Source organism: Carlito syrichta, unplaced genomic scaffold (genome assembly GCF_000164805.1).
Source record: "Carlito syrichta isolate Samal-C Ts95f unplaced genomic scaffold, Tarsius_syrichta-2.0.1 Scaffold307227, whole genome shotgun sequence".
Lineage (NCBI taxonomy): Eukaryota > Metazoa > Chordata > Mammalia > Primates > Tarsiidae > Carlito > Carlito syrichta.
This window is the reverse complement of record NW_007251323.1, coordinates 324796-337323: the sequence shown is the minus strand read 5'-3', so window position 1 is coordinate 337323 and position 12528 is coordinate 324796. Positions and strand designations below refer to the sequence as shown.

At 34.2% G+C, this 12528-nt stretch overlaps 1 protein-coding gene across 2 annotated transcripts in view; it reads left to right on the top strand.

Moving 5' to 3' along the window:
- Positions 1-12528, top strand: part of STAG1 (stromal antigen 1) — a 283214-nt gene that overhangs the window by 51958 nt on the left and 218728 nt on the right. For both annotated transcript variants that reach the window (XM_008064213.2, XM_021715629.1), the window contains exon 4: positions 4383-4479. In XM_008064213.2, the coding sequence (XP_008062404.1) occupies positions 4383-4479 (97 nt within the window). The remainder of the gene's footprint in view (positions 1-4382; positions 4480-12528) is intronic.

Sequence of the window (12528 nt, the reverse complement as noted above, 5' to 3'; positions counted from 1 at the left end):
TCTAGTCTGGGCAACAGAGTGAGACTCCAACTCAAAAAAAAAAAAATAGAAGCTTAGGTCATTGATTTAAATCTTTCTTTTTATAAAGGTTTAAGTTATAATTGAACTATAAATTATAAATATTTAATGCTATACATTTTCCTGTAAACACTACTTTAGGTGCCTTCTGCAAATTTCAATGAGTTGTGTTTTCATTATCTTCAGAAAACTTTCTAATTACCAAATATTTGGGATTATTTTAGATACATTTTTTTGTTACTGATTTCTAATTTTAATCTGTTATGGCCAGGGAACATGCTCTGTATTATTTCAGTTGTGAAAAACTTACCGAGATTTGATTTATGGCTTATTTTGGTGAATGTTTTTATGTGTACTTGAAAAAAAAAATGTGTGTTCTGTAATTGTTGGTGTTATACTTTACATATGTCAATTAGGGCACATTTTTTTAGTAATGTTACTCAGATCTTCTATATACTTAGCTAATTTTGTTTGTCTGTTTGTTTTTTCTATCAGTTACTGAGAGATGTGTGTTTAAAATCTCAGCCATGATTATGAATTTGCCTATTTATTTTTTCAGTTCAATTTTTGCTTTATGTATTTTAAAAGTCTTGTTATTTGGTGTATACATTTAGTGTTGTTATAGCTTTCTGATGAATTTACCCTTTTATTATTATAAGCTATCTCTTTTTGTGTTTGGTAAATAAAATTCCTTGTCTATATTTCTACTTTGTCTAAAATTATTATAAATATAACATTTCTTATGGTTAAAATCTGCATGGTCTATATATATAGATATATAAATTCTTTTATTGCAGCCTATATGTGCATTTATATTAAAAGTGTGTCTTTGTAAATAGCTGGTGGTTGGGTCTTTTTATCTGGTTTGTCTTTCACAAGATGTTTTTAGTCCATTTACTTGATTTTGGTTTTTATTTTTTAGTGTGAAAAGTTTTTATTTTGCCTTTGTTTGAAAGATTTTTTTGCCAGATGAAAACTTCTGGGGTACCCAAACTTTACCTGTATGATGACTACTTACTTATGTGCCTAACCCTGAGTTGTATCCCAGATCTTTAAAATAAAAAATAAGGGAAAAAGAAAAATTCTGGATGGACACTTTTTTTCTTTCTTTCAGTATTTGAAATATGTCTTTCCATTGTCCACAGGCTTGCATTATTTTTGACATGATGTGTGCCATCATTCTATCCTTGGCTCCTATATGTATATCCTCTTAACTGTGTAACATTTTTTATCTCTTTTCAAGGAATTTCAGCAGTTTGATTATGATATGCCTTACGTGAATTTTTTTTTTAATCCTCACCCAACTATGGCCTTCTGTATTATGATAATTACCCACCAATGGCTCATGCTTATCAGTGCCTCGAACAGTTACCTGTCTCTGCTGATCCAGGAAAGGCTTATGTGTTTCTGGCACTTAGTTCTTTAGATTCCTTTGTTTTTACACCTCTTGGAGAGCTTTAAAAGAGATAACTTTGTTTACTTCCAGATAAATAACAGGTTTTGTCAGGGTCAGTATTATTTGTTATAATAGCCTTCCTTTTTCCTAAAATCAAAGTACCTTTTTTGTTGTAGTTTCTTATGTATATCTGGATCTATTTCTGCACTTCATTCTCTTATGTTGCTTGTCTCTTATTTTGGATATATTTTGATTTTCAGTGCCTTTCTAGTAAGTATTAATATTTTTTAGTTGTTATTTTTAGAGACAGGATTTCACTCTGTCACCCAGGCTGGAGTGCAGTTGCACGATCTGCAGCCTTCATCTCTTGGGCTCAAGCAATCCTCCTGCCTCAGCCTCCCTAGAAGCTAGGATTATAGGCATGAGCCACCACATACAGTTAATTTAATTTATTATTAGTATTTTTTTTTTTTGGTGGAGACAGGGTCTTGCTATGTTGCCTAGGCTGCTCTCAAACTCCTGACCTCAAGCAGTTCTCCCACCTTGGCTTTCCAAAGTGCTGGGATTACTGACATGAGCCATTGCACCCTGCCAGTTCTACTATTTCTAATGCTAGTTCCCATATATTCGTTTTATTCAGAATATAACAGATGTGAGTATAAGTTGTGCTACCACTTTGGGAATTGAAGAAAACTTTGCTCACAGTGTCCCATGCCAACAAGGAAATGTCTTCTTTCTCAGCTTTATGTCAACTTTGTTTCCTAGGTCACAAAGCATTTCTGTTTGGGCCCTGAGCCTAAAAGTCACTCTGGACCTGCTCTGTTCACTCCTAGTCCTCACCATAACCCTGAGCCCACAGGACCCGACACATTATTCAGCTCAGCTGAGCTTTGAACATATACCATGGCCTCCTTTTCTTCTTCATCCTTTCTTATCACCATAATCTTCTTTGTAATTTTCTCTTTTCTTTAGAAACCAAACTCCCAGACACTAATGCGATGAGACAGGGAAATGATGTAGAAATGTATCTTCACTTTCACTTGGAACAAGGGAAGGTGGCTCTCCTTAATAGAAGGTCACTAAAAAGGGGGTGTCCCAATCAGAATTGGGTGCATGAAAATAGTTGACAATACCTAGCCTGGTAGAGATGTGGAGCTTGTGGAAATCCCACATGTTGTTGGATCTCACACGTTGCTTTCAGAAGCGTGATTTACTACAGTTGTTCTGGGAAATTGTTTGGCATGTCCCGCTAACCCTGGATGTATGTGCATACTGTGTGTTAACAGGTATGCTCTTGTGTATATAAAACAGAAAGGGATGTTTATGTCCATCAGAACTTGTGTATGTAACAATTTTGTTTGTGCTATCCCTCAGTTGGAAATGGCACACGTGTTCATCAACAGTAAAATGGGTAATAAGTTGTGGTATATACATATAATGAAACACTACCCAGCCGTGCAAAAAAGAAATTACTAATACACATGAAGCCTGACTGAATCTTACTAATACAATTTTACTTGAAAGAAATCAAACACAAAAGATGATACTGTTTATACAAGTTTCAAATGTGTGTCAGACAAATGATAATACACATGAGAATAATAGTTAACTTTTGTGCCGGGGATAATTACTGACTGAAAGGGAGAGTGAGGGAGTCTTTCAGTTCTGGAAATGTTTTATACTTTCATCTTAGTTATGGTATATGTATTTGTAAAAATTGATCAAGGTGTAACTTAAAATTTATGCATCTTACCGTATATAGATATACCTCAGTACACAAAAGTTTATTTAAAAAAATTTATGTTTATACATTTCCTCTGACTCTGTATTCCCGCCCAAGAAAAACCTCAAACAATCCTGCCCACTGGAATGCAAAATAGAATCACATTAAATTTGCCTTACAAGTTGGGAAAACTTAGACTTTATTGATAAGGGACCAAGTCGTTTTTTCTCTTTTCCATTCAGAATCTGATACATTTTGCAGTCACATTTTTTATATCCTATAAGTTTTTAAATTTTTTTCATTTAGAATTCTCTTGAATTTATTCTTAGGTTTTTGTTTTTGTTTTTTTTTTTGTAAACAGGCTACTCATCCATTTATGTTTCCTAGTTATCGTGGTATTAAAAAGTTATTTTGCATATTTTTCTTATCAGTCATCTTAGCAAAATTTTCTGGTGTTAATCTGTTGGATCACTTTGAAAAAGACTCTTAGGTTATCTTTTCATCTGTAGGAAAGGAAAATTGTCTTTACAATTAGCTAATTTTTGCTCAGACCTGTGTTGAATGGTTAGAAGGGTATCCTTGCTTTGTTTCTTGTTTAGTTGAAATGTCTTAAACATTTCAATAGCAAATATATTCTAGTCTTTGTTTTTGTCTTAAGTGGATTCCATCAAACCCTAGTTCTGCTGGAAACTTTTTATTATGATTGGCTGCAGGATTTTATCAGATATCTTTTTGAGCTCTAGTAATATAATTGTCATATTTTTCTCTTTTACTTTGTTGATAAGTTTAATAATTTGATTTCCTAATATTGAACCTTTCTTGTATTTATGAAAAAAACATATGTTTTTGCTACATATGGTGTGCAATCTTTTATGAACTACCAGTGAATTAGGTTTTTTTGTGTGAAAAATGATATCCATGTATAAGTGAAGTTGGTTTACTTTTTATTTTCATAATATGACTTATTACTTATACTTAATAAGTGTTGGACTTAATGGGATTGGTAAGGTCAGGTTTTGTTTTGTTCTCTATTGGGAACAAATCTTTGAGACTTAGTAACTCATGGTTCGTTGACCTTTAAAAATGAGGGAATATCTACTTTTATTAGGCTACAGATAAATAATTTCAGGTAAGTAATTTTCTTGTTCAGACAGACACATAGAAACACACAAACTTTTTGGAAAATTTATTTGCTATAGTGTCAAAATTTTTTGAAGTTTTCATTTTTATATTTTTTTCCTACAGTCCGTGGTGGATGACTGGATTGAATCATATAAACAAGACAGGGACATCGCACTTCTGGATTTAATCAACTTTTTTATCCAGTGTTCAGGATGTCGAGGTACAGAATGTTGGAATAAATGATGTACATTGAGCCTGTCAGTCCAGCAGTGTGACTTGATTACTTCACCTGCCGCTAGTCATACATAATTCATCCTAAATTTATGTGCTAATATTTTTCTGTAGAGAAAATTATTTGTAAGTTATTTAAGGACATTCCATTTTTGTGCTGGTTCAGTTTTGCTCCAATAATGTTTTTCTGTAGTTTTTGAAATTTTTGAAGGAAATCAAAAATTCATTCATTAGCTTTATGAATTGCTTTTTTTAAGATTATGAGCTTTCATAATTTCTATTTATGTTATTTGTGCATATGCTGTATATTAGAAAGTATGCTAGTTACTAATATTCATTGTTTTATATCCTTGCAGCATTTTAGTTCTCATTTTATAGATAAATACTTGAATCTCAATTTGCTTAAGGTAACCTGAGTAACAGAATCAGGTTTCTTAAGTTTACTACCATAAGACAATTTGTTAATTTAAAATTAAATTTTATTTTTATCATTTTAAGAGATAACTGCTAGATAGTCTCCTCTAGAATAGATCAATCTTAACAGGTTAAGTTGTACTACATGAGGGATATCAGTTGCTAAATCACTATTCTCTGCTTTCTAATACAGAAAAGAGTAGTAATATTTTATTGAGATAACTGATCAAATTGATTTCTTGAACGCTTATTTGTGTCCAACGTATTACTTACCATATTGACATAGTTTAACAAATACTTACAGGGCACCTACCTTGTCCCAGATACTCTGCCAGAGTATACGAAGATTTGCAGGACAGATTTTATCCCTAAGAAGTGTTAGAATATGTATGATTTTTAAAGGAATTTTTATTGTGAGGAACAAAGAATTATGTGAATAGTTCAGTAAAGTGCCCTGTGCCATGATAACAATAGTAAAACTGGTTATTATTTAATGACTGTTTAGTACAGTAGGTCCCCTACATATGAATTTTCAAGTTATTAACTTTCAAAGATCACGTAAGTTAGTTCACATGTCTGGTGTACATACATACCCTGTATGCCAGCTGTTGTACTGAATTCCTGTACTTTTCAAGGTGCTGTACTATTATGATTTTAAATGTTTTCTTTATTTTTGTGGTTTTTTTTATTTATTATTTGTGTGAAAAGTATTACAAAGCTATCACAGTACAGTACTTGGTAGCCGATTATGTTAGTTGGGTACCTTGGCTGGCTTTTTTGAACTTAAGAACATACTTTCAGAACAGAACTCATAGGGGACTTACTGTATGTGCCAAGCTATTGGGCTTTACATACATTAGTTCATTTAATCTTTGTTAACAGTTCTATCAGGCAGATGTGATCTTTATTTTCTAGATCAGGAAATGGAGTTGAAAGGGTTTGGGTGAATTTATTTGGGGTTATGCAGATAGTAGGTGCCAAACTCAAGATTCAGAATCAGGCTGTGTCTTCTGGAGGATACAGATACACAGATACGCAAATTCCGCCCAGGTTGTGTGTCTCTGTGTGTGTGAAGGTGGGGAGATTGTAAAAGAGAAAATCCTAGAGAGAGCAGACTCTAAAATGAGATGAAAGATGAGTGAAAAGAACTTCAAGAGAGAAGAAAGGCAGAAGGTAACAGATTGAACAAAAAGGCTTTAAGACAAGAAAGCATGATTCACTCCAGGACATACAAAGAGTTTTATGGCTGAGTCCTAGAGCATGGAGACTTGGTGAGGATTGGCAAGAGGTTAGACTATTCGAAAGTAAGAGAGTTTGTTCATTTTACAACATTAGCGTATAAGGCAAGCTCTGATGAAGTGCTTTACATACATTTTCTCATCTAGTCCTGCTAATAAAAGTTGTTGGATTGTGTTTTAATTTGAAAACAAGAGGTAGTGTTTCCATTTTTTTCTTTTGAAATGTTATTTCCATGGTTCAAAAAACAAAAATGATTGAAAATAATATAGTAAAAGTCATTACCTGCCTTCTTGTACATTTTACACAACCGTCTGTACATAGTAAACTGCTCTTAACTACTTTGTTGTATATCCTTCTGTCTAATTTCTATCCCTATAGATAAGAATAGATACTCTTTCTTTCCTCACCTGTCCTACACAAAAAGTGTGGTGTTTAAAGATTGTCGTCTTCTCCTTCCTCTTTCGCCTTCTTCCTGTCTTTCGCCTTCTTCCTTTCTTCCTCTTCCCTCTCCTCCTCCTCCCTTTCCCATCCTCCCTCTCCTTGTTAAAAAACACAGCCTCATGGCATTCTCTGTGTGTGTATACAATAATTTATTTAACTGCTCTTCTAATCAAAGCTCATTGCACTATTTGTAGTATTTTGCTATTGCTAACAGTACTATAATGAGCAGTTTTGTGTATACCTTATTTGCTCTTTGTCAAAGAATGTCTGTAGTTGTTAGGTTTGTAATTATATCAGATAATACCAAATTGCCGTCTATAGAAATTTTACTACCTTTTACTGCCATCAATAATATATTAAATGTGTTTGTTTCTTCTTAACCTTTTCAACAAAGTAATTTGTTGTATATCAAGGTTTTGGATTAGTCTTTGAAGTGATTTGAAAATAATATATCAGTATGATTTTTTTTGTAAGTGCTTTGAAATTCACACAATATATAACTAACCATTTTAAAGATGAAATTCAGTGGCATTTATAATGTGCAATTGTCTTACTTTGAGTCACTGTAACAAAGTATAGACCCAAGTGGGGCTTATTAAAAAAACCAGAAATTTATTTCTCACAGTTCCTGGAGACTGGAAGTCCAAGATCAGGGTGCAGGTATCACCCTCTTCCAGTTTGAAGACTGCCATCTTCTAATTGTATCCTTACATGGGGAACAGAGGGCAAGAGAAGGGTTGTTGTATAAGGACACTGATTTCTTTCATGAGGACTCCACTCTCATTACCCAATTACCTCCCAAAACACCCTACTGTCTAATACATCGCATTGGAGGTTAGAATTTCAACATATAATTTTGGAAGGAAGCAAACATTCAGCTGATTGTAGCAATTACCGTCTTTATCTTTTTTCCGAAAACTTTAAAAATCACTCCAGAAGAAGACTACTACTCATTATTTTCTTTGCCTGACCCCTGGCAATCACTAATCTGCTTTCTGTTCCTATGAATTTGCCTATTCTGGTCATTTTATATAAAAGGAACCACATATTATATGACCATCAGTATCTGACTCCTTTCACTTCCCATATGTTTTTTAGCTCATTTAAATTGTAGTATGTGTGGGTAGTTGGTTCCTTTTATGAATAAATAATGTCCTGTTTTATGTATAAATTACAATTCATTTACCCATTCATCTGTTGATGGCTATTTGAGTTGTTTCTACCTTTTGGCTACTGTGAATATTGCTACTTTGAATGTTAATGAGTATCTGTTTGAATCCCTGTTTCTGAGTATTTGGGATGTAAATTCTTAGGAGTGGAATTGTTGAGCCACATAATAATTCTGTTTAAACTTCTTGAGGAGTCACCAAACTGTTTGCTACAGTGTCTGCACCACATTATAATCCCACCAGAAATGTATGAGTATTTTTTTTTTCACATCCTTGACAACATTTGTTATTTTACACGTTTTTTTTTATTGTGACCATCCTAATGAGTGTAAAATGGCTTCTCATTGTGGTTTTAATTTCACTAATGACTTGAGCATCTTAATGTTTGGTGACTAACATCCTAATGACTACTGATCTTGAACATCTTTTCATGTGCTTCTTGGACATTTCTATATGTTCTTTGAAGATACATGCATTCAGGTCGGACTCGGTGGTTCAGCCTGTAATCCCAGCACTTTGGGAGGCCAAGACAAGTGGATTGCCTGAGCCCACAGGTTCGAGACCAGCCCAGGCAACTTGGTGAGACCTCGTCTCTACAATAAATAAAAATTAGTTGGGCGTGGTAGTGTGCGCCTGTTGTTCCAGCTACTTGGAAAGCTGAGGCAGCAGTATGGCTGAGTCCAGCAGGTCAAGGCTGCGGTGGCCGTGAGTGTGCCACTGCACTCCAGCCTGGATGACAAAGTGAGACTCCAACTCAAAGGAAAAAAAAAAACATGTATTCAAGTCCTTTGCTCATTTTAAAATTAGATTATATGTCTTTTTGTTGATAAGAGTTCTTTATATATTCTGGATACCATGTCTTTATAAAATATATAACTTGCAACTATTTCCCCCCATTTATCAGGTTGTCCTTTTACTTTCTTAATGATAATCTTTGATACGCAAAAAGGTATGCTTTTATTAGGACCACTTTGTTTAATTTTTTTCTATTTTTGTTTATACTAGTGTCAAATTTAAGAATCCATTTCCATGACCGGGCGTGGTGGCTCAAGCCTATAATCCCAGCACTTTGGGAGGCCGAGGTGAGGGAATTGCCTGAGTTCATGGGTTTGAGACCAGCTTCGGCAACTTGGCAAGACCTCATCTCTACAATAAATCAAAAAATTAGCTGGGCGTAGTAGTGTGTGCCTGTAGTTCCGGCTACTCAGAGGATCGCCTGAGCCCAGCAGGTCGACGCCAGATTGGCCACGAGCGTGCCACTGTGCTCCAGCCTGGGTAACGGAGTGAGACTTCAACACAAAAAAAAAAAAAAGAAAAAAATTCATTTCCAAATTCAAGGTCATGAAGACTTACTCCTTTGATTTCTCCTGACATGTTTATAGTTTTAGATTTTATATTTAGGCCATTACTGTGTGATTCATTTTTATATATGGGATGATTTTTTTATTTGAAATTTCTCTGTGAATTAGTTGAGAGTCATTTCTGTTTCTTTTTCTCTGAATTCTATTTTTATCCCTTGCCCATTTTTCTTTTGACTACTTTCATAGTTTCTGAAAAGTCATTTGACAAAATTGTTCCTAAAACATTTTTATTAAAGAGGCACAGACACATAGTTTCTTAATACAGTTAACAAAGTACACTGTCTTTGACATCAGTAGAATATAATAAAAATCCTGATAGACACCAAAATATATATGAGACATTAGTAAACATCTGAAAACACATGAACAGAAAACATTTTCACTTACTAAAAAAAAAAAAAAAAAAAAAAGAGTTTACAAATTAAAACTATGGTTAGTTTCCATTTCTTTTCCCTATCAGATTGGTAAAAGTTCAAATTATTACAACCCTCTGTTAGTGAGGCTATAGAGAAAAATAGACACTGTTACATTGTTGGTTGGAGTACAAATTGGTACAACTCTTATGTAAACAGATTTGGCATTATCTATCAAGACTACATTTGTTTTTATCTGTTGACCCAGCCATCCTCCTTCGGCAGTTTTACCTTGTAGTTATACCTCCAGCAATAAGTGTACATAGTTACTCAATGCAGTACTCTTTGTAATTGCAAAATATTGGAAACAACTCAAATGCTCTTGTAAAGGATAGTAATTAATTAAACTGTCTAACCACACAGTGGAGTTATGTGCCACTGTAAAAAAGAATGAGGAAAATCTTTGAACTGATAGAGGGAGATTTCCAGGATATGTTTTAAGTTAAAAATGCATATTACAGAACAGTATCTAAAGTGTGTAACTTTTTTTGTAAGAAAGAAGGGAAAATAATGGTACATATACATGTATTTACTCATTTGACCAAAAAGAAATACTGAAAGGATAAATGAAGAGAATGAGATTGTTCTTCGAAAGGGTGTGTATATGATAGAAAGTTTAGGGGAGTTGGGGTGGGAGAATAAAAATTACTCTGAATATAGTTTTTGAATAGTCTTGACTTTTGGAGCTGTCAAGGTGTGAAAGTACTAACCAAAGTAACTTTTGAACTCAGTGCTGGACTATAAGAGTAGTGGAGACGAGGAGTTTGGTGAAGAACACAATATTTACCAATATATTTACCAATACAATGTCTAAGTATCTTCTTACAAGACATCTGCTATTTACAGTGGGTTAAAATACAAACTTTGCAGAGTAGAAAATTGATAGACACCACCTTAACCGACTGATGAAAGCAAATATTGCAAGTTATGGAACTAATTGACATGTGCTTTCTGATATATACTCAGAAGAACTTGAAATTATTTCTATAGTATTTTTGCCAAAAGTGCATAGTCTGAATCTACCCACGAGGAAACTTATATAAGACAAACTTAGCTTCAGAAATAATCTTCAAAATAACTACCTTGTGCTTTTCAAAAATGTCTGTGTCAGAAACTGTTCCAGATTAAAGGAGACTACAAAACATAACAAACAACTGCAGTGCATGACCTTAAAATTTATTTTGAAATAAAGGATGTTATTGAGATATGCTGAAATCTGAATTAGTTCTGTGGATTAGAACATATATATTGTATTATTGTTAATTTTATCCTTCAGATAATTGTATTATACTATAGCTGCATGATAGATTTTTTTATTTGAGCAAAGTATACACTGATATATTAAAGAGTAAAGGAATATCATGTCTGCAACTTACTCTTAAATCACTCAGAAAAAAAATACATGTGTTTATAAAGAATGAAAGAAAGAGAAAACAGATGTAAAATGTTCACAACTGAAGAATCCGAGTGGAGGGTACTCAGAAATTTGTTGTAGCTTGTTTACTTTTCTTTTGTCTTTTTTATTTTTTTGAGTTGGAGTCTCACTCTGTCACCCAGACTGGAGTGCAGTGGCCACTCCCGGCCACCGCAGCCTCGACCTGCTGGGCTCTGGTGATCCTTCCGCCTCAGCCTTCCCGGTAGCCGGAACTACAGGCGTGCGCTACCACGCCCGGCTGATTTTTTGATTTATTGTAGAGATGAGGTCTCACTGCCCAGGTGGGTCTCGAACCCGCGGACTCAGGCAATCCACTCACCTCAGCCTCCCAAAGGCGCGGGATTACAGGCTGAGCCACCGAGCCCGGCTACTTTTCTGTAAGTCTAAAATTTTGTCATCGTAAAAATACGAAAGAAAGAAAAGGTTTTAACCTAAAAGCCAGCATCATCATGCTAAAGGGAAACCAGTGAAGTCATTTTCACTGTCAGAACAAGACTAGTTTACCCATCCTTAAATCTCTTATTTAGATTTATATTAGAGATACATGCCAACACATGTAGGCAATAGAAAGAAATAAGTATGATCCCTATTTTAAAATGATACTACTCAAAGTAATATTGAGTGTTTGGAAACTCAAGAGAGTCATTTTGCAATAATGTAAGCATTAAAGTAATTCAGTAATATATTGAGATACAGAATTAATGCAGAGAAATTAATATCTCCAATATATATAAGAACAACCAGTTAGAAGGTATAAGGGAATAAAAGACCTCCTTTAAAAAACAAAAGTGTGGGGAAATTGGAGCGAAATGTGGGGAAAAATTATTTCATATTTTCACCTTAGTTTGATACTTTGATAGTACCATATAAATTTTCAATACATCAAGAGTTTAAGTGCAAAAACAAGAAATAGCAGAAGCAAAGAAAAATAATAAAAACGTTAAATGAAAACAAAGAATGTCTTTACAACTACGGAGTGGGAAAGACCTTTTTATTAACTAACTCTGACTTAGAATTTATAACTTAGAAAAGATTGATAAACCAAAACTTTAACATACCAGACACATTATAAGAAAAGACAAACGGAAGACGTTTTCTTTTATTCTTTTTTTTTGGGGGGGGGGAGTCGTTTCACTCTCTTGCCTAAGCTGAAATGAGGCAATCCTTCTGCCTCAGCCTCCCAAGTAGCTAAGACTATAGGTGTGTGCTACCACACCAGGCTATTTTTTTTTTTCTTCCATATTTTTCTAGAGACAAGGTTTTGCTGTGTTACCCAGGCTGGTCTTAAATTCCTGGGCTCAAGGAGTCCTTCTGCTTTGGCCTCCCCTGCTGGGATTGCAGGTGTAAGCCACCGTGGAACCCAGCCTATAGGAAGAAATTTTTTTTATATTACAAAGGCAATTATTGCTAATATATGTTAAAGTAAGATCTGCATTTTGTAAGGATTCCTTGTCTTACAAATTAGTTTCCAAAATCTAGCTTGAGTTATCAGCCCATTTTTACTTTTTTTTTCTTTTTTCTTTTTTTGAGTTGGAGTCTCACTCGGTCGCCCAGACTGGAGTGCAG